This window comes from Coturnix japonica, chromosome 1 (assembly GCF_054131305.1).
Source record: "Coturnix japonica strain WE chromosome 1, WE-NBRP24, whole genome shotgun sequence".
Lineage (NCBI taxonomy): Eukaryota > Metazoa > Chordata > Aves > Galliformes > Phasianidae > Coturnix > Coturnix japonica.
In genome coordinates, this window is record NC_140663.1 from 122,062,721 (window position 1) to 122,085,684 (window position 22,964).

At 43.3% G+C, this 22,964-nt stretch overlaps 1 protein-coding gene and 1 non-coding gene across 4 annotated transcripts in view; both read right to left on the reverse strand.

Moving 5' to 3' along the window:
* The window catches only part of TBC1D8 (TBC1 domain family member 8), a 48,323-nt gene that overhangs the window by 7,979 nt on the left and 17,380 nt on the right, over positions 1 to 22,964 (reverse strand). For 2 of the 3 annotated variants that reach the window (XM_015850356.3, XM_015850348.3), the window contains exons 5-11: positions 21,929 to 22,169; positions 7,521 to 7,728; positions 6,163 to 6,357; positions 5,122 to 5,304; positions 4,555 to 4,705; positions 3,745 to 3,959; positions 2,776 to 2,893 (exon numbers count right to left, since the gene is read on the reverse strand). In XM_015850356.3, coding sequence (XP_015705842.2) covers positions 2,776 to 2,893; positions 3,745 to 3,959; positions 4,555 to 4,705; positions 5,122 to 5,304; positions 6,163 to 6,357; positions 7,521 to 7,728; positions 21,929 to 22,169 — 1,311 coding nt within the window. The remainder of the gene's footprint in view (positions 1 to 2,775; positions 2,894 to 3,744; positions 3,960 to 4,554; positions 4,706 to 5,121; positions 5,305 to 6,162; positions 6,358 to 7,520; positions 7,729 to 21,928; positions 22,170 to 22,964) is intronic. The other variant, XM_085533581.1, reaches the window with a different exon arrangement.
* Positions 16,205 to 16,276, reverse strand: TRNAP-AGG (transfer RNA proline (anticodon AGG)). The gene has a single exon. It is a non-coding gene; the product is annotated as a tRNA-Pro (tRNA).

The window sequence follows — 22,964 nt, forward strand, 5'->3', positions numbered from 1 at the left end:
TACAGCAGGATACACCCCCAGGAGCATCAGCTGAAGACAGTAAAAGTTGAAAATGATCCTGAGTACAAAATTCCAGTAATTTTATCTTCCAAGTTATTGCAGGCAATTGTTCCTTATCACAGTCCACAACAATAACAGGAAACAGCTTCAATTGCCATCAAAACCCTGATACATGTATATCCCCAGTACTCAAAAGATCCACCATCCAAAGGCAGAATTGAACCTGGTAGGTAGGAGAATACTAGAGTATCCATTCAAAAAAAGGATGACCCAAATGACTTCTTCAGGACTGAAAAGGGAATTCAGAGAAATGAAGTGGGGTTTTCACTGTCTGAAAAATGATAATAGCAAGGTGATGACAATCTAACAAATACAGTGTAGTAAATATGGCCCATACATTTATGAAGAGGATGGAGAAGTTATGGTAACATGAGAACTGAACATGCATGACTCTTGTCTCCATTCTTGACTCAAGTATAACTTGTTTCTAACGTATCATCATAGTATTACAGAATCACAGAATGGCTTGGGGTGGAAGGATCCTTAATTGATCATGCCTCCCACCAGCTCAGGCTGCCCAGGGCCCCATCCAACCTGGCCTTGAGCACCTCCATGGATGGGCACCACAGCTTCTGTGGGCAGCTGTGCCAGCACTTCACCACCCTCTGAGTAAAATTTTCTCTTAACATCTAATCTACACCTCTCCTCTTTTAGTTTAAAACCATTTCCCCTTATTCTATCATTGTCTGCCTATGTAAAAAGTTGGTCTCCGTCCTTACAAGCACCTTTCAAGTACTGGAAGGTTGCAATGAGGTCTCCCCAGAGCCTTCTCTCCAAGCTGAAGGAGCCCAAATCCCTCAATCTTTCTTCACAGGAGAGCTGCTCCAGCCTTCTGATCATCTTTATGGCCCTCCTCTGGACCCCTTTTAACAGCTTCACAACTTTGTTGTGCTGGGCTCCCCAGGCCTGGACACAGTACTCCAGCTGGGGCCTTTTCAAATACTATGGAGGGTGACTTGGCAACCACATCAACCAGTTCCTTCAGTACTCTGCAACGCATGTCATCTGCTTCAGTTTCATTAGCAGGTCTCAGCCTTGCTCTTCACTTACAATGGGAGGGATTTTGATTCCCCGACACCACAGGCACAGGAAGCCTGGTTGCCAGCAAAGACAGAGGCAAAGAACTTGCTGAGTACCTCAGTCTTCTCCATGTCTGTTGTAGCCAGTTCTCCCTTCTCAATTAATAGAGGCTCTCCTTGACCTATCTTTTCTAGCCAATGCACTTGTAGGATCCATTCTTATTATTTTTCACATCCATCCCCAAGTTCAGTTCCATTTGTGCTCTGGGTTTCCTGATCCCATCGCCACATATTCAGACAGCACTCTTGCATTCTCAAGCCATACATCCCTGCTTCAACTGCCTGTACAGGTGCCTCAGACATTGTATGTCATAAAGAAAATGGCCGAAAAAAAAGATGGAGCTAAGGAGGACTGGAATAACCAAGGCCATTAATTCAGTAGTTGCTTTGACTGTACAGCTTACTCACTCACACTTCAAGAGGAAAAGCACAGTGACTTGATACCAAGGCCAGAGATTACTAAAGTTACAGAGATCAGAATTTGGACAACATTTTTGGCAGCATGGATGAAAAGTTGGGTCTTGGAAGTGTTGAGCAGAAAGAAACAATACAAAGTTCAGATAAGAGTTGGTTGCAAATCAAAAATGAAGGTCAAATGAAATGTGAATACAAACTCAAGGAACAGGAACCAGAGAAGGCAAGGTAGGGAAGATTAGTAGCACCAATTTGGCCACAATAAGGTCAAGAATAAATCAAAGCAGCAGAAATAATTACTCAGTGAACCAATCATGGTGCAAAACTGCATGGCTACCATTCTACTAGGGGGAAGAGAAGAGCTTCTTGAGCTGACCACTCCCCATGCTACAGTCTTTTGCACAAAGTCACAAGTTACCAGATCCCTCCCTTTAGTACAACAACAGTGTAATGGCAGACACTTACTAAAGAGTAATGTTAGCACTGAAGAGGAGAAAGCTATGAGATATTTCTGTAAGAGGAGGAAGAGACTGCAAAGAACAAATACTTTTTCTTGCATGTCTGTGTGCAATTACTCTGTCAAGCAGCTCAGCTCCTCTCTTCCTGTGCATGAGGCAGGCATTACCATTTTACATGATTATTTTCACAACAGTTTCTAGAACAGCTGCATTGCAATGAAGCAAAGACATGACACGTGCAGTACAAAGCATATGCTGCAGAGGAACTGGGGCTATTTCTTATTGCTGTGCCTCACTTTTAGCAATCTGGTTTTGTACCAGCACTCATTACAAAGGGTCATTTTAGATGCATGTCTAAAATTACTCTAGCAGCTAGGCAATGCAGACACATCAGCTCAAAAACAGCCTGCAGATCTTTCCTAAACCGATCTGAAACATCTAGAATCTCTATCACTGCTAACCAAGACACACAAGCTCTTCTATTTTTATCTAGCAGGCAAAAGTTCTACTACCTTCTGACCAACAGGAGAAAAAAATAGGCAAACTATAAGAAGCAGAGTGTACGTTTACAGCTCTTGCAGCTCAAACTCTCTCAATCAAAAAATAACACTGGAACTTAAGCAGTCACAGCTGCTGTCTTTCCACAGTACACAAGCATATGAACCACCTCACTCATGGGTTCTGCATCTCACCCTTAGTTCTCCCGGTGCCACCTAGCTGACCCTTCCCAGCTAGCAAGAAGAGTGGAAGAGACATCAGCTTACCTATCACTCGGTGGTTGAAGTAATCTGGGAGCATTCGTTCACACACAGCAACCAACAGCCAAAAGGCTTCTTCCTCTTTGGCATACAGCAATAACACAGAGGTCAAAATATTCATAGACTTACAAGGGGAAAAAAGAAAATCAGGATTTATTAGTGACAGCAAAACCTACTGGCAAAAGCTAAGTTGTGGATATTTTTAAGTAAACATAGCCTAACTTGATGTAAGCAGCTGGCAAAAACAGCCAAGGAAAGGTAACAGACAGTGAATACATAATTACAACCCCAAAAAAGGCATAACGAGTTTTTCAAGCTTACAAATGCTGCTTTTCCTAAGAGTAATAGGAAACATCTAAGAAAGGCACAATTCTGTATTTGCCCAGATGCAAAGTAGGTAGCTGACAGTGAGAGATGTTTGGGGCCTGCTTTTCCCCCCTTTCTATATTTGTATTTCAAAAGAAGAGTGGGAATCTGGGACTGTTAGGACGTTAGCTAGAATTCAGAGCTGCACAGAAGGCACAGATATTAATTTAGGTGACAGCGGGTAAAGAATTTCATCATTTGTCATCAGTGTTGGAAAAAAGCACAGAGCCTCATTAAACCTCTGCTCAAGTGCACTGTGCGAATCTCATCTGCATAGGCCAGCTCCCTTTGCACTGTCTCCAAGTATTGTGCAAGAAACTCACCCTCAAACAAACAAAAGCATCAGTATGTTTTTTTTCCCCTCCTCTAACTCTAAATGCAGTTTGCAGAATGCTGAGGGAATGCTTCTCGTAAAGCAGAGCATGCTTGTTTTCCAGAGTAATTCACAGCCAATGCCCAAAGGTATAAGTTTTCCATAACTATAAAGCCATTATTTATCAAAAACACAGTTTAAATTATTCCCATTAGAACAATAAAAAAGAGAAAAAAGAAGGGAAAAAAGAAAAAGCAAGAAAGAAAAGCAGCATTATCCCGCTAGGAGTTTTTTACCTGGCAGTATCCTATTTTGGGGTTTCTGTGCGCATAGGCAGTCAGCACCCTCCTGAGCGCTGCTATCCCTGTCTCGCTCTGGAAGGCGGGGTGCTCGGGCAGCGAGCGGTGAAGGTCACGCTCAATCTCCTCTGTCACCATACAACACTTGCCCATGGATGCCTCCACTAAATGTACGTAGTAACCAGGATGAGAGGCAAGATCCGTCACAGCATCTGGAAGCAGCCAGAAAGGAAGATAAGACACAAGTGGATTTAAAAATTTATACGCTTCGCAATTGTTTGAACATGTCATATGTTGGATTAAAGACTAAACTTGAGATCATGCTGCAGGAACTTTTTTGGCTCTGCCAGATCTATGGATGAAACGAGTTGTTTTTTCCATCTTTAGTTTCTATTATTCCTGCCAGCTTTCATCATGGAGCAGGAGCAGCGCTGCTGACTTGAAGATGTCATTATTTTGCAGTAATATGATTTGAGCAGAGTTAAATCAATATTTATGCTAAAATCAAATTGCTCCTTAGAGAAGAGCATTACTTTATGAAAACATGACGTTAATTTTAAATTACACAGATAAAGCAGATATTATGTTTTTCTGCACATTGTGTCATCATGCCCTGAGACAAAATTCCTACCATCCACTGAGGTACTTACTTGCTGTTCTTATTTCAGTACTTGATCATTTGTCCTCCTTAAGCACATAATCTCCATGCATAAGATATTTAATTGCCCTTGTGAAATTTTCTACCTAAATGTTTTGCCACGCACAGAATCAGACATGACTACAGCCAACATATCTACAGGTGCTCACCTGAAAAGAGCAGCCACAGTTTTCCCCTTAAGGATTCAGGGATTCCCATAGCAACAAGTTTTCTGATCTTCTCTGTGCGAAACATGCACACGGTTCTGCCATACTCCACAAAATGGTCATCCCATAGACTCTCCTTGATTTGCTCCCTAGACTGCAAACAGGAAGGTATCTTTAAAAGACCAAATCGCATGCATGTGAGATCTTGTAAACAAGAAACATTCTACATCTTAGAAATTCCACGAGATATTTCCATCACCAAAGGATATGGAAAGACTGCTCTACGGAGTTAAACAATGCATAAGGAGGGAGAACACAACTGAAGATAGGGAAAAACATCATAAATATTCATCAGAAAGGAATGGGGAAAGAAGAATTAAGAAGACATGCAAATAAATTTAAAAATGGCTACTCCTTACTTAGCGCACATGTAACTTCTCCAGGCAATTCAGAGTTTACTACACTGAAATTACCTGTTTGAATTTTGAATTACCTGTTTTCTTTTTTTTCTTTTTTTTCTTTTTTTTTATTTTAAAGAGAAACTTACAACATTCCTAAAACTGTCCATACCTTTCCAAAATCAAGGCCTGCCATTCCCGACTGATGAAAGTCTGATCTCAGTGCTTCAGCATTAAGCAAGTAACTGCTCTCCTTGTCGCATTCACTTCTGTCCTTGCTTTGGGCAGCCTCCATTCCTGGGCTGCCAGGCTCACAGCCCCCAAGCACACACGTGGACGTGAACACAGGAGTGTTCTGCAGTGCAGGTCCACAGGAGGTGACAAACAAGAAGAGGTTAAGAACCATCTCCCAAACAGCATTCAAAACAAGCAGCAGCCTGCCTCCTGGACTAGCTTTGCCTGTTGCATCAAAATATTTCCAGGAGGAAAGGTCTTACTCAAGACTTTATTCATATTATCATTTATTTGTATGCCAGAGAAGAGTTGTTCCTTTGAAACCACTGTTGTTAGTAACTTCTAAGTATCCTTGCTGACCTCAGCCTCACCTCATAAGTCATGTACTTCAACCTACAGTCATCTTGTGGCCCTCCAGGGCACTTTCTAAGGTTTGTCACTGTTTTTCTTGCTTGGTGAGGCAGAGTCAAAACTGGAAACAGCATTCAAGATCACACTCATAAGCACTGAATAAAGGAAAGCAATAAAGTTTCATAAAGTTTCGCAACCCCACAGTTCGCTGGCCTTCTTCACTGTAAGAGGGCACTGCTGACCAATGTGCTTGGCCTGCTGTCCACCATGAGCTCCATGCTTCTGCTGTCCAGCTGCTCCCTAGCCAACCAGCCCAGGCCTCTCCTCTGCATGAGGCTACTCTGCCAGATCTCACTTTCACTTCTGTTGAACTTCACAAAATCAGCCCACTCCATCAGATTTTTGAGGCCTCTGTGAAGGGCAGTGCTGGCCCCCAGCGTATTCACTGCTCCCCTCAAATGGTGCAGGCTACAACTGCACCATGGGTACCCTCTGCACCACTGCACTGGTCAATACCAAAAGCATCTGACAGCACCAGACCAAAACCAATCCCTGAAAAGAGCAGCACAACAGACCAGTGTATAAACACAATGAATTCATAATTCAAAAAGCCACATAAGTTCAGTACCTGGTTCTTACTTTGCAGGTTGTTACAGTGCACTGGGTTGCTGGAGTTCACTTCTTTTAGCCTCTGGAGTAAGTTCTCCACCAAAGCATCCCGTTCCTTCAGCTCAATGAACTGAAAGGCAGTCTTGCTCCTTATACTAACAATGATGGGATTAGGAAGAAGACTTGTGTCCTCCATCTTCTCTATACTGATTACCTTTTCCAGAAACATCAAAGAAAACACATTATGCACACATCTACGGAAATATCTTCCAACATTTCACATGCACCACCATTTACAAAACTGGCATTCATTTACATGCATGTCTTAAAAGTGGTTATTCATATTCGCTTTCCTTAGCCAGACATATTCTGCCACCCAAAGTTTATGGTATCTTCAGAAGTTCACAGCGGGCAGCCAAAAGTATCCCAGCCGTTTTTCCCTTTGTTTTGCTTTTATTTCAACTTTGCCACCCACTCTGGCAGAGCAGACTGAGAGGAAAGATAAGAAAAGGGAGCCATGATTAATATTAGATTTAGAAAAGGTCAACTCAATCAAATTCAATGGGACCGAGGAGGAAATTTATGTTCAAACTTTAGAAGATGGGGGTCGAAAATGGTTGCTTAGTTGTTTGTGATGAAGTATTTAACACTACTCTCTTATTGTTTTCTATTTCTGTAAGAGTGGGAGATAAGTTGCTGCAGTTAGGATCTATATCATTTGGATGTTACTCTGTTATTAGTTGAGGATGAAAGGAAAGCTTTAATTAAGAGATCATAACATATCCACAGCAGATCAGGCAGATGTTTGCTGACAATTCCCTTCTCCTCTTTCACTCCCACCACCTTCCCATGCACTCTCCCTCTATTTAAATAAGTCTCTAATTTTATGGAAATTTAGCAACTTATCACTCTTTCCAGAGTTCTCCCATTTCTCACTGCCCCACAGGTTTGCAAAGTACACATAGCTCTGCTAGAGTCCATCTGAGGAGGGAGAGATTCAACACCTCTAAGTACTGACCCCGGGGAAGGATGCTTTGATGTTGCCAGACTGGGTCCAAGCTGAAGTCTCCAGTGACATCAAGTTGGACTTAGGCATTCGTGGAGCTGAGACAGGAGCACTGTCCCAGTCCTGGAGCAATCAGACTCCAACCTTGCAGTGGCCTGTCCTACTACCCAAGCTTCATTTTGACAATTTCATTAACTTACTCATGCATAATCCTGGGAACTCGTGTTCTAATGAGTTCCAGAATGAACTTTAAACAGTCTTCCAGGCATGATACACACAAGCACCTCACTCTTTTTATCAAATAATAATTTGTGGATAAATTAAGTGACAGCAGATAAAGGCAGACAAGGACTTGAAATGAACAACTCTACCTCTCTAAGTGGGATGATAACATTGCAGGAGCCATTTTCCTTGCTGGCAAAACAGATATAACTGTCTGAAGTGTACATCCTTCCCACTGTGTGACAGCGACTGAATGGTGTCCAGAGTGAACAGTCTACAACTTCATGTAGCTTCTCCTTCCTGGGCAATCTGAAGAAGGCCCGAAAGAACTCATTCTGTGCTCTGGCTTCAAGATCCCTTAGGAGAAAGCATTAAAAGAAAATCACAGGACTCTGAAAGCCAAGGCACCATGCACAAGGTTCTTCTTCTTAGGCTCACCAACAGCAAGGGACAGAGAACAAAAGCACCACGCAGAGCAACCTTTACTGCCTAACTTAGAAATAAAAAAGAATCATCATCAACACTTTCTTATCAATAGATCAAAAGCAACTACTTGAATGACTAGAAAAGGGAAGAAAATGAATTTAAATGAGTCGATTTTTTTATTACCATTATTATTTAGCCATACGCTTTCTCTGGCTGCTATACCACTTTCCAGCCTCAAAGAGTTACAGGTTTCAATGCCCGGGAGATAACTAAATCTTTCATCTGATGAATGTATATTGAGCAACAGGGATCAGCTTTGAGTTCCTTGTTTCCTGTACTGGTAGCATTACCAACATCACCCCAGGGATTTGCACCTGCATCCAAAAGTGATGCATTTACTCAATACGCAAAACAATCAGTAACAGAAGAGTTAAGGATGGTGACATAACTGCATCACTAACTTACAAAGGTATCTGCCTCAGAAGGGTTGCAAATGCAAAACAATTCTGGGTCACTTAGATTTAGGAAGGAACAACAGCATCAGCTACAACCAGATTGGATTAAGCTTGTTTCCATAGTTTATTAAGCTATGCAATTACAGTAGAATCAGGCCATAACTATTATCTTGCCAACAGCAGTTCCAGAATCTATGGGACTCAAATTCTATCACCCTCTTCACAAGTAAATTTTTCCAAACATGATTCACCTTAGGAGGAAAAAACAAAACAAAACAAACCTTTGACTTTGTTATTTTGTTCCACAGTGAGGATTTAAAGCAGGGGCTGAAGTGCAGTAGGGAGTGGTACAGTGTTGCTGTAAATCCCCTCTCCATTCCTCCCTTCCCCACCTTCCCTTCTGCAAACACCCTCCCCTGCACCAGCCCTGCTGTTGAAGAAGTTTGCACAGATGTAGCCTCTTCTTCAGCAAATAAAACTGTGTGTTTCATTTCAGTTTACTCTGCAAAGAAAAAGGGAGAAGGACAACCCAAAACAAACTGAGCAATGAGAGGGGCGGATCCGTCGCTGTGACAACGGACGCACCACACTTCACAGCATTTGGCCCTTGTTTCCTTCTGAAGCATTATCATCCTTCACGGGATTATCCAAGGAAAACAGAAAAACAGCCTCCTGTTTTTCACAAAGAACAAAGAAAAGCACACTCCGTAAAGGAAGAGAAAAAGTTTGTTCTGAAGTTAAAATTCCACAGCAAAAGAAACTCGAATAAGTGCCCACGGTGAACTGCTATTGTGACAAAGCTAGATCAGGATATGCCTCCTAGTTAACTCAGCACAAAAATATTTTCCATTCCTGCACAGCACAGATGAATGTTACTGATAGCATCTGCAGGCAGGTCTGTGTGGAGCTGTTCTCTGCTGCTATTGTGCCAGGAAGGTAAGACCCTCCCAGAAGGTACGTGGCTACTGCAGCTCCTATACCTTTATGTTAAAAATGCATTGTACCAAAGAGCGGAACCTCTGTTGAGACAGAGATTGTTTGTTACTTGAGAATCGATTATCCCCATTTTTCTTGAACTCCATTACTCCACCTGTGGTCTTAGCAGGGCACAGCAGAGGGGGAGGAGAGGAGGATTCACCTCCCTCGACCTGCTGGCTATGTTCTTTTCAATGCATTCCAAAATTCCATTTGCCTTCTTGGGACATTACTGGCTAATGGTCAACCTCCCACCCACCAGTGTTGGAGAGGGAGGGATGACCCAGATCCCTCCCCCTGGAACTTCCCTCCAACAGGTGTCATGGTTTTGTAATTTTGTAATTTTGCTATCAGTATTCCACATCATAACATCATGTCAAGTATGGATACTTCTGTTGAATGTTCAGTCCACAGAAGAAGACTACATATCCCAGAGAACAACAGGAGTAACAATAAGTCACGGGACCAGGACTCTATATAATCTCGTTCCCAGGCTGGAGTGCCCTCCTTCTTCTCTCGAACTTCTCGGAGAGTGGGAAGCGTTCCAGCCGTGTCGCCTAGAGTTCACAGTAGGCCTCTCGGTTTTCGGAGACTCTCTCTCTCTGTTTCGTTCGATTTTGTTAGCCTTAATTATATTATATTGTGTTATCTTGTATTTCGATATCATATTTAGTAAAATAAGTTTTTCCTCCTTAGATTGTCGCTGTTTTATCCCACTCCCCTTTTCCCCCTCCTTTCCGGGCCCCGGGGGGGGGGCGTGGGGTGGCTTCCCCTGTCACGGGCATAGGTAAATCTAAGTAACCCGTGACAGATTTTTTGGTGGAGAATGCGGGCATAGAGCTTTTTAGCTTTTAGAACAACTCTCTCTTTGCTCTTAAAGAGCTTCGTTACGGGAGTGTTCGGAGTGTTATCTTTCCGTAGCTGCTCACGGAGAACGTGACCTTGAAATACCAGACAAATTGTCAACATTAAGGGCTGCTGTACATTCTCAGCACTGCTATCTAACTTTTGTGTAGAAAACAAAGGGATTTCTTTCTCCCTTAGAGCAAAGCTAGCTAGCTCTGACTTTTACAGAGCCTGCCAGCTATGAATCCACTCTTCATCCCAGTTGCTCTGTTTAAGGGATTGAAAGCAATTATGATCTTCTTAAAGTATTGGTCAACTATTAACACCATAATTTGGTGTTGTGGAATTGTGCAGATATATAGCCTAGTAAGGTGGATACTGATGGAGACACCTGCCTGGTACTTTTACGAGATGTGGTATGGTCAGAATTTTGGCATCTACACCCCAGATGGAATTGTGAATCTTACAAACACTTGCATCCCAGATGGAACAGGCAATTTTACAAATACTTGCATCCCAGATGGAACAGGCAATTTTACAAACACCACCATGTTTAATTCATTGTACAGGCTAAATAAACCCTTTTTATTTAGGTTGTACTCTCAGATTTCCACACGCTTTTCAATAACTGAGATAGGGTTCATACTTGCATTCATGTTATCACTATCAATGCATGCATATATGTTCCTATGCATTCGTTCTATGCGGAAGTCTCCTCCAGAACCAGAGAATGATGACTGGCAGGGAATATGGAAAGGTTTAGGAAAAGTCTTAGAAGCATGGGGACCCGCAGTGTCATGGGATTTCACTCTTGAACACCTAAGGGACCCTAAGAAATTAAGTGAGTATTTGGGTCAGAGATCTAAGGAGGTAAACCTTATGTGGGGTTTGGCTTATGCATACCGTGCTTTGTATCATACTATTCTGGAGAGAGAGAGTTTCCGATCTGAGATTCAAGCCCAAGTTAATTCTGATCAGTCACAGGAGGCATCAGTAGCAATATCAGTTGCCCCTGTGGAAGGCAAGAAATGGAAACGGGTGTCCATGCGTCTAGAACGAAAAGAAGGAGAAGCACAGGGGGGGGCAGCAGAAGACCCAGGTGCCGGGCATGGAGCAGTACCAAAAAAAGCAAAGGCAAAAACCAAGAGGCATGAAGAAGAGACTGATGATGAGGAGGAAATCACCTACTGTCGACCTCTGAAGCTGACTGAAATCCAAGGCTCAAGAAAGGAGTTCACACGGCGTCAAGATGAAGGTATCCTTGCTTGGTTGCTTCGCTGCTGGGACAACGGGGCCAACAGCTTGTCTCTAGATGGTAATGAAGCTCGCCAACTAGGAAGCATTGCCCAAGATGCAGGTATCGACAGAGGGATTAGCAGATGTTCGGATGGAGCTGCCACTCTCTGGTTGCGGCTGTTAGAAGCCGTGAGAGAAAGGTACCCTTATAAGGATGCTTTGAAGCCTAAATTTGATAGTTGGAATACCGTCCAAAAAGGCATTCAGCGCCTGAGGGAATTGGCCATGGCGAAAATGTTGTACAGCCCTGATCCAAGCGAACTTGACCCTGAGAGAGTGAGGGCCGATCCTGACATGTGGCAGAAAATCACAAGTACAGCACCAGAGAGAATTGCACAGTCATTGGTATCAGGATCTAAAGGATTCGTGGACAGATGGCCCCGAGTTGTTGAGCTGATTATAATGCTTCAAACCACCGATCAGCAGCTCCCCCAACTGCATGCCGCAGTTTCTGCCATCTCACGGCTAGAAAACCGAGTAGATGAAATGTGCAAGAAATTGTTTCCATCAACTAATTGTAATGATCCCGTAATAGTATCAGAAACAACTGATGAAGGTCAATCCTCGTACGGGCCTCCAGGTCTAATGAAGGATCTGATCAAAGTATTCCAGTCCTACTCCCCACCTGCATCATCAAAAGTCTCAGCTGTTAAACGCACACGCTTCCCAGCTCGAGCAAAGAACAACAGTACGATTGCACCGCGTGTTTCCATGTGGCGCTACCTACGTGACCGTGGAGAAGACATGAGGAAGTGGCATGATCAGCCCACGTCTGCACTACGAGCACGGGTGAAAGAACTACTAGACATACCAACCACCAGTGGAGTTGCTCCAGTCATCACAGGTAACCAATAGAGGGGCCCTGCCCTCAGTCAGGGGAGGGAAAGGGATAATAGAGTTTATTGGACTGTGTGGATTCGATGGCCTGGCACATCAGAACCACAGGAATATAAGGCGCTGGTGGATACCGGTGCACAGTGTACCCTAATGCCCTCCAGTCATGAAGGGACAGAATCAATCCATATTTCTGGGGTGACTGGGGGCTCTCAAGAATTGACTGTGCTGGAGGCTGAAATAAGCCTCACTGGCAAAGACTGGCAAAAACATCCTATTGTGACTGGCCCAGGGGCTCCATGTATACTGGGTATTGATTACCTCAGAAGGGGGCATTTCAAGGATCCTAAGGGGTATCGATGGGCCTTTGGGATAGCTGCTGTAGACATGGACAACATTAAGCAGCTGTCTGTTTTGCCTGGCCTGTCAGAGGACCCGTCTGTTGTGGGGCTGCTACGAGTAAAAGAGCAGCAGGTGCCGATTGCTACAAAGACAGTGCACAGACGGCAGTATTGCACCAACAGGGATTCCTTGCTCCCCATTCATGATTTGATTCGCCAGCTGGAGAATCAGGGAGTGATCAGTAAAACTCACTCACCTTTTAACAGTCCCATATGGCCAGTGCGTAAAGCCAGTGGAGAATGGAGGCTGACAGTAGACTACCGTGGCCTGAATGAGGTCACACCCCCATTGAGCGCTGCTGTGCCGGACATGTTGGAACTCCAGTACGAGCTGGAGTCAAAAGCAGCCAAATGGTATGCCACCATTGACATTGCCAATGCCTTCTTTTCTATTCCTTTGGCCGCAGAATGTAAGCCACAGTTTGCCTTCACCTGGAGGGGCATTCAGTATACTTGGAACCGTTTGCCCCAGGGGTGGAAACACAGCCCAACCATTTGCCATGGGTTGGTCCAAACTGTACTGGAACAGGGTGGTGCTCCTGAACACCTGCAGTACATTGATGACATTGTTGTGTGGGGCGATACAGCAGAAGAAGTTTTCACAAAAGGAGAGCAGATAATCCGGATTCTTCTACAAGCTGGCTTTGCTATTAAGAGAAGCAAAGTAAAAGGACCTGCCCAGGAAATTCAGTTCTTAGGTATAAAGTGGCAGGATGGACGTCGTCACATCCCAGCAGATGTGATCGACAAAATCACTGCCATGTCTCCACCAACTAGCAAGAAAGAGACACAATCTTTCCTGGGTGCAGTGGGCTTTTGGAGGATGCACATTCCAAACTACAGCCTCATTGTAAGCCCCCTTTATCAGGTAACGCGGAAGAAGAATGATTTTGCATGGGGCCCTGAGCAGCAGCAGGCTTTTGAACAGATTAAACAAGAGATAGCCCGTGCTGTAGCCCTGGGGCCAGTACGGACTGGACAGGATGTAAAGAACATCCTCTATACTGCTGCTGGAGAGAAAGGCCCCACTTGGAGTTTGTGGCAAAGAGCCTCAGGAGAGACCCGAGGCCGACCCCTGGGATTCTGGAGTCGATCATATAAGGGGTCTGAAGAGTGCTACACTCCAACTGAGAAGGAGATCTTAGCCGCGTATGAGGGGGTTCGGGCTGCTTCCGAAGTAGTCGGGACTGAAACACAGCTCCTTTTGGCACCTCGACTGCCAGTGCTGAACTGGATGTTCAAAGGACAGGTTCCCTCCACCCATCATGCTACCGATGTCACCTGGAGCAAGTGGATTACGCTGATTACACAGCGAGCGCGAATGGGAAACCTCAATCGTCCAGGAATCCTAGAGGTAATCATGGACTGGCCTGAAGATAAAAAGTTTGGAACATCACCAGCAGAAGAGGTATCACGTGCTAAAGAGGCCCCACCATACAACGAATTACCAGAAAATGAAAAGAAATATGCCCTATTCACTGACGGATCATGTCGCATTGTAGGGAAGCATCGCAAATGGAAAGCTGCTGTGTGGAGCCCCACACGACAGGTTGCAGAGGCCACTGAAGGTAAGGGAGAATCAAGTCAGTTTGCAGAGGTAAAAGCTGTCCAGCTGGCCTTAGATGTTGCTGAACGGGAGAGGTGGCCAATGCTGTATCTCTATACTGACTCATGGATGGTGGCAAATGCCTTATGGGGGTGGTTACAGCGGTGGGAACAAAACAACTGGCAACGGAGGGGAAAATCTGTTTGGGCCGCTGAACTATGGAAGGACATTGCTGCCCGAACAAAGAATATGGTTGTAAAGGTGCGTCACGTGGATGCACATGTGCCCAAAAGTCGGGCTACTGAAGAACAACAAAACAACCATCAGGTAGATAAAGCTGCTAGAATTGAGGTGGCTCAAATCGACTTGGATTGGCAGAATAAGGGCGAATTATTTCTAGCTCGATGGGCTCATGAGACCTCAGGCCATCAAGGAAGAGACGCAACATATAAGTGGGCCAGAGACCGAGGGGTGGACTTAACCATGGACGCTATTGCGCAGATTATTCATGATTGTGAAACATGTGCCATAATTAAACAAGCCAGAAGGATGAAACCTCTCTGGGAGGAAGGGCGATGGCAAAAGTATAAATATGGGGAGGCGTGGCAGGTTGATTATATCACCTTGCCACGATCTCGCAGTGGTAAGTGTTATGTACTCACTATGGTAGAGGCAACCACTGGGTGGCTTGAAACATACGCAGTACCCCATGCAACTGCTCGAAACACCATATTAGGTCTTGAGAAACAAGTCCTGTGGCGACATGGCACCCCAGAAAGAATTGAATCTGATAATGGGACACATTTCAAAAATTCTCTTATAAATACTTGGGCCAAAGATCATGGCATTGAGTGGATTTATCATATTCCCTACCATGCACCAGCTTCTGGTAAAATTGAACGATATAATGGGTTGTTGAAAACTATGTTGAAAGCAATGGGTGGTGGAACATTTAAGCACTGGGAGAAGAATCTGGCAGAAGCCACTTGGTTGGTCAATACTAGAGGATCTGTCAATCGTGATGGTCCTAGTCAATCTAGCCCCCTACACACTGTAGAAGGAGATAAGGTCCCTGTTGTACATGTAAAGAACATGTTGGGAAAAGCTGTTTGGGTCCTTCCAGCTTCTGGAAAGGGCAAACCTATCCGTGGAACTGTCTTTGCCCAGGGACCTGGGTGCACTTGGTGGGTAATGCAGAAGGATGGGGATGTTCAATGTGTGCCACAAGGGAATTTGATGCTGGGGGAGTGCAGTCAATAATTTTATGTATCTATATATATATATATATGTTTGCATGTGTAGTGTATTTTAGTTATTATAGTTGTACATTTAGTTATGTTACATGCAATTCTACTATTTAGCTATCACAATTTTACATACGTGTATATATATGTATATATATGTATATATTAACCATGATGTAATAATGTAGAATAAGGGGTGGAATGTCATGGTTTTGTAATTTTGTAATTTTGCTATCAGTATTCCACATCATAACATCATGTCAAGTATGGATACTTCTGTTGAATGTTCAGTCCACAGAAGAAGACTACATATCCCAGAGAACAACAGGAGTAACAATAAGTCACGGGACCAGGACTCTATATAATCTCGTTCCCAGGCTGGAGTGCCCTCCTTCTTCTCTCGAACTTCTCGGAGAGTGGGAAGCGTTCCAGCCGTGTCGCCTAGAGTTCACAGTAGGCCTCTCGGTTTTCGGAGACTCTCTCTCTCTGTTTCGTTCGATTTTGTTAGCCTTAATTATATTATATTGTGTTATCTTGTATTTCGATATCATATTTAGTAAAATAAGTTTTTCCTCCTTAGATTGTCGCTGTTTTATCCCACTCCCCTTTTCCCCCTCCTTTCCGGGCCCCGGGGGGGGGGCGTGGGGTGGCTTCCCCTGTCACGGGCATAGGTAAATCTAAGTAACCCGTGACAACAGGTCAGCCCGAAACTGCACTGGTACGCTCAGTTATCCCTCCCCAGCCGCAGAACCCTACGCACACTTGGCTCTTGATGAATCCCATCTGGTTCCTCTCTGCCCAAAAAAAAGAGGGCTCGTCCGGGATTTGAACCCGGGACCTCTCGCACCCTAAGCGAGAATCATACCCCTAGACCAACGAGCCGGTTGGCTGATGTCATTTTTCAGCCCAATTCCCAGCTTCGCGCAGCACCACCCAAAATCCAAACCATATGTGTGAGAGCACTGTCTGATGCTTATTCGACTCCGGCAGCTTGGGGCTGAGCCCGACAAAATAGTGCTGAAAAGGGAGGACAGCCTGCTGGAGGCTGGGAGCACGGAGAGAAAAACGGTAGCAGAAACACGAGCAGCACTTACTGCTGCAGAATCCATTTGAGGGAAAGTGGCACGTCGTGACAATATTTCCTGTTAGGCAGGGAAATTGAAGGGCTTCTCACCCTCAGAAATAGCAAAAAAAAAAAAAAAAAAAGAGAAAACAAGACAGCAATTGCTTAAATATGACGCAGCATCAGCTCAGGCCAGATCCCACAACTTCCATTTTGAGTTTCACAATACCTGAAGCGCTGCACAGAAACACAACTCCTCCATACGCTGCCCAATCTGCTTAAAATGTTCTTCTCTAGCTTCACAGTATTTAAAGTGGTTTGGTTTGTAAGCAAATGCAGTACACTCAGCTACACCTAAGAAAAGAAGGAAAGCTATCCCTGCACAAAACTAACATAGATCAAATGTTTACACGTGCCTCAGAAGCATAAGAGGCTACAGGATGAAACTGCTTTGTTCCCTGCTCTACAGAAAAATCAGCAGCTCTCTCCAAACGCAGTTCCTGACTTGCAGGCGATGGGGTTCCTGCACTGCCTCTGCCTTTGGCACTTCAAAGGGTCTGCCAAGTCAAAGCTGTGATAACTCCGTGTGTGTGACCTACCCGTCACCTAGCAAGGGTTTAAAACTACAGGAAATAACACACGAGTCTAAGAAAAAAGTATCAGGACACTTAAAATGCTGTCCTTGCCATCAAATGGTTTTCTTTTCTTTTCACTCTGCTTTCAGTCCTACAGAAGTCAACTTGGCAACACTTTGGCCCTGCTGAGTCACCCACTGCCTGTTGCCAGACAAAGAACTGTATGGCATAAAGTCAAGCAACAGACACAGGGAAACAAAAAAAAAAACCCCACAGACTGCTTGACCTCTCTTACTTTTACAGAACGATCACTGCCCTGTTCTTGCTATCCAGACTTTGGAAAGTTGACTCTGAAAATAACAGCAATATATAAATTGTTTATCAGAAAACCTGCTGAATTTCTGTGGCAAGAAAGGCTTCCCATAAGCAAGCTAGGAAAAGCCATCCAACGAATGCCAACGTAGACTTGTCAGGACAAATGTAAACCCAACATCATTACCTCACACAGCAGGAACACTGGACTTGTAAATGGAGGAGATGCAACAGATATTTTAGTCAGACTTCATGAAAGTCTTGATATTTCCTTACAAGGAAACTAATGCAACCAGATTGCAAGGAAAATCTGTTGCATCCAAAAAGAGAACCCAAAAAGCAGCCCTCAAAGGCACACAGTTAAAGTGTAAGGCTGTATGATGAGGATCTCCTGGGAGTCTGTCTCACACTGGTGTCTGTTCAGTATTTTCATTAGCAACCCGTGCAGTGGAGCAAAGATCGTTCTTATCAAATTTGCTCACGACATGAAGCTGGTAGAGACAAATGAGTAAAAGAACAGGATCAGAATTCAGGCTGAGATGGGTAGTGCAGACAAAAAGCAATATGTAGTGATGGCATCGAGTGCACCCTCAGCAAGTTTGTAGATGACACCAAGCTGAGAGGTGCAATCAATACACTGGAAGGAAGGGAGGTCATGCAGAAGGACCTGGACAGGCTGAAGAAGTGGGCCCATGAAAACTTAATGAGGTTCAGTAAAGCCAAGTGCAGAGCAATCCCCGTTATTTATACAAACTGGGGGAAGATCTCCTTGAGAGCAGCCCTGTGGAGAAGGACTTGGGGGTCCTGGTGGATGAGAGGCTGGACATGATCCATCAGCGTGCGCCTGCAGCCTGGAAGGCCAACTGTGTTCTTGGCTGCATTAAAAACGGGGTGGCCAGCAGAGAGAGGGAGGTGATTGTCTCCCTCTACTTGGTTCTTGTGAGGCTCCATCTGGAGTCCAGGCCTGGGGCCCTCAATACAGGAAGGACATGGAGCTCTGGCAGCAGGTCCAGAGGAGGGCCATTAAGATGATCAGAGGGCTGGAGCACCTCTCCTGTTCAATGGAACATTCTTGCAGCGTCCAGAGAGGAGCTACCAGAGGGGCTAAAGACAAGACGGGTAACAAACACCTGGATAAACCAGAGTAGTGAAGATTACAGAAGTAAAAGGAGATGCACAGTAATCTCCAAATATACAGTGGTTGCCCTAAAGAGAAACATTTGATCTCTGCCATTGTAATGAATAGGATAAGAAGCATTAGACTCAAAAACATGCAAGAAAGTTCCAAGAGACTTCAAGGAAGCCCTTCCAAACAACGATAAGGCAGTGAATTACCACTATGGGCTCTGGCATTGCCATTGCTGGAAATCATTAAAATGTATTAGGCAATCATCTGGATGATTGACATGCAGAGATAATCCAAACCATGCCTTCTGCCAAGCAGAGGAATAAAATGAGCTTCTTCCTTGTCACATCTTCCGTGTTTCCTCAACGTTTATGGTGTTCCTGGAATCAGTGCAGACTGAAGTGATATTTACAATTCAAGACACTTCAGTTTCTGTTCACTTTAGGTCAGTGTTAAAAACCCCATTTGCTCTCACACAAAACAAATCCATCCTCCCTAGAAATTCGGCATTACACATGAAGGAAATAAACCAGGCCTGGAAAAATGTATTATGCTTTTGAAACCTTACTGACAGAAGCACACAAGCTTTTAAATCATGTGACCAATTTCCTCATTATGTTTGAAGAATGTGATGAATATCTTTACATCCTGAAAGAGATGGAAATAAGAAATACAATAAAGCCATACTGGAGATTTTAGTAACCTTCTTACTGGAAAAGAAGAACATTTACCACACATTCAAGTAAAACTGTATGGTGCATATGAATATGTCTGCAAGAAATTGCATTTATAGTTCCCCAACACCTCTGCTTTACTTTGCTTTCTATGGCAATTAATTTAATTGTCGTTAATCCCTATGTAATCCATTGTTCCAAGCCTTGTCCTTTCATCAGGCAGCACTAAAACTTGCATATGGACTTGACTCTGGTCTTGACATAACTGGTGTCAAAGACTGCAGGTCTAATCCCCCAACCTCTTGGAGTCTCGTCCATGCCCAGCAGGATGACCCCCAGGGCCTCAGGGAAAGTATCAAAGATTGCTGTTTTTAGAATGTATATAGACCATACTGATATTAAAAATGCATTTTATACACAAAGACATTGCGATGAGCTTCTTGCAAAAGAAAATCGAGCAAACAAAAGAAATCTAAAGCATAATTTGCCACAGCAGGAGTAACTTTAATGATGCGTGGATTACTGCTTTCATTTTGATAGACTACTACGTGATTCCTAATCATGCACAAGAAATACCAAATATAATCATTAGGGAAAAATGTCAAGTGAAAAATAATTGTTCTTGTACTACTACAATGGTTTCAGGAAAACAAAAAAAAAACAAAAAAAAACAAGCAGCAACAAAAACCAAAAGAAGTTCACCCCCCTGAAACACGTTAGTGTTAAAAACCAGTTTATCTACTATTCTAACTGCAGTCTTGCTTAATCACATCACATCAAAGTGTTTGCTGAAGTGTGACAAAGGGCACCAGAAACAGCAGCTCATCCAAGCACTACCTCTCTAAATCACACAGAGGAAATGGGATTTCAGCATCCTCCACGTTCTTATTTCTGCCATCTCAAGTTACAGCATATCAGCGTGGTTAAGAGAACATCTTGCCCAGGAATCAACAGTATTTTCTTACTCCCTTCCTCTCCTCTTTTTCTTTTTTCATGTTTTGGTTTGGTTTTTTGTGTGTGTGTGTGGTTTTTCTGTTTGTTTTTAAAGTTGGAAGGAAGAAGAAGAAAAAAATCTTCTGACTAAACGTGTGGGACGGTTTCTGTTACTTGTTTGCTAATAGACACACCATGTTCCAAAAATCCCACAAGGCATGCAGAGGTTGATTCATTGACAGCTCCGTATTACAGCATCTTATTGAGCCTCTAATCTTTTTGTAATTGTCATTTTAGGTTGGTGGGCCTCTTCGTTTTCTTTTTGTTTGCTTTTCATTCTGTTCGTTTACTTGATACTAAAACTCCTTTGAGAAGAGACAGTTAAGAGTTAAAAATAAGTAGATGCCGAAAATGTCTCTCGCGGATTGTTAGACTTCTTTTGGATTTACTTCCCTTGTTTTATGGATCTAACTTTTCAGCCCAAAAGCAGGAGGGTGGTGGAGTTGTAAAGCGTGGAAATGGGTTTCAATAAAACCTATTACTCAAAGTCATATCCTACGTTAGTCAAAGGACATAAACTACATTTCTTGGGCAAAAAGCCCACAGTGTTAACAATATCCAGTTACACACACAGTGAAAAACAATGACAGCCTTTGTGTTTAGAGAAGTCCTGGCTACGATAAAAAAAGCCTGTAAGGAAGTTCATGGCTGCTCACCACTGTATCTCTCTAACAAACAACCCCAATGAACTCCTTGATGATATCATGGATGGAATCCTGGTGTCAGTCATTTCCCTTACTGTGTGTACATAGGAAATTAAAGGGAAAGCTGGAGAGAACCACCGACGTCTTCATGCTTTAAACAGTTTTAAAACAGTAAGGCTTTAAAAGTTTAATACTAAACTTTGCACAACTGTCTCCCTAAGACATATATTTGACATCACTGCAAAAACGCCACCCAAAAGCAATACAATGGCTACTGGGCACATTTCTGTTTGTTGGGAAACAACACTGTGCATTCCCTACATTTCACCCTGGAAGCAACACCTGGGTAATTCCCTTTGTACCTCTGACAGGAGGACAGGAAGGAAGAGCAGGAAACGTTATCAGCACTCCAAACACACTCCATTCAGAAAACATACATTATGGACGAGCACACAAACACTGATGCTCCAGGCAAATTCCAGTTTTGGAGATTACACTATGCCCACCTAAAATTCCTCCCTGCAGTTTCTCTTCCCTTTTCACATACCAGCAAATAAACACAAAGTTCTGTCTTATGCTACTGGCAGGAAAATAGTTATCAATCTTCTCCCTGAGCATTCAGTGCATTTCTGCAGTGGGAGACGAATGCATAGATGCATTTCAGGGATGCACTGTTTAAAGCTGACATCGGTACATTAATCTGTTGCAACAGCCTGTCTGTTTTTGGGTCCTACAAATGCTTGCTAAGTCAGCTATGGCAATCCTCATAGCAGGAGATTCCATGTGTCAGTTACCATTCTACTGTCAGCACTAGGAAAGCCTATACACTACTGATATTATCAACAAAGGATTGCCATTCCTCAGGAACAACCATAAATATCCCTTACTGTTATTTGTGCTACTACAAGAAACAGTACTTATAAAACAAACAAAAACTACAGTAATATTCAGTGAAGAAAAGCAAAATGGAAAAAAACAGTATCTTGTACACAACGTTATTTGATACACTGCAGTACATGGTAAAATCTGTGGGGCTTTTTTTGCCCAATCAAGTAAACCTTTAAAGCCTTACCCAGCTAACAATGCAATCCAGAAAATCCACTTATGAACCTCTGCTCATGCATGGAGGAGCAGTTCTGCCTCTTACCTCTTGGTAATCTGAGTAGGATCCTGTAGGCCTGGATCCAGCTCAAAGATCTCATTATCCAGTAGCCTTCGGAGAGTTACATCTGCCAGCTGCTCCATGATCCGGAATGCCTCAGTGATATTGAGGAAGGTGGAGAAATCGCGCTCTTTATTTGGCGTGGTGACGCGGACTGTGTCAGTCATGAAGACATTGGAGGTTCTCTCCAACTTCTGGACCTCAACCCAAGGAATGATGAGTTTCACTGCCATTGCAGAAAGACCAAGAGTGAATTAGAAATTCCCATTTAAATTGTTCATATCTGAAACAGACACAAATTCAGGACATGCAAACAGCAAAGAGGATAAGCTCATCTTTACAAAGGCTAAGGAAAAGATGAAATGCTTGGTATTACTATACATTTGTTCTCCTTCACTGCAACAGACTATGTTGTTGAGAATCTCTCCCTCAGAATTTCATCTCTATTCTTAAGAAGCGTTAGACCAAAGAGTTCTGTCTCTATTGAACCCTTTGCTTTTAACTTCTTTGGAAGTAATTTCTGCAGCTTTCATTACTACCAGAAAAAAAATGGTGGATTTCAAGAGTAGGGAGAAAAAAGGGGTAGGGCTTGTAACCTTGCAAAAGTGAAGTGTTAGGCAGTTCCAATTATATACACAGTATTTTAAAATTAAAATAAAGGTAACTCCCCTGAAAAATAAGTTTTCGTACATTAATTTCTTTTGTAAAGTTTAAGTACTACCATAAACAAGGTGTCAAAGAAAACCAACTAGGCACTGGGATCTTCCTGTTCTGGTTGCTTTTTACTTAAAAAGTACACTGGCAAGTTTTGCTATAAACACTAAATGCATTTAAAGTTGTTTATGGAAAAGAAAAAGTACAGGACACAGTTCTCCATACTTAAACACTCTGTCAAATCATATAAATACAAAGAAAAGAATCAGCTTATTTTAGACAACCATTCAAAGACGTTACTTGCCTCTCATGCGAACCCCCGGGTAGAAATTAGTCTGGAAAGAACTCTAAAATAGATTAAATTTCT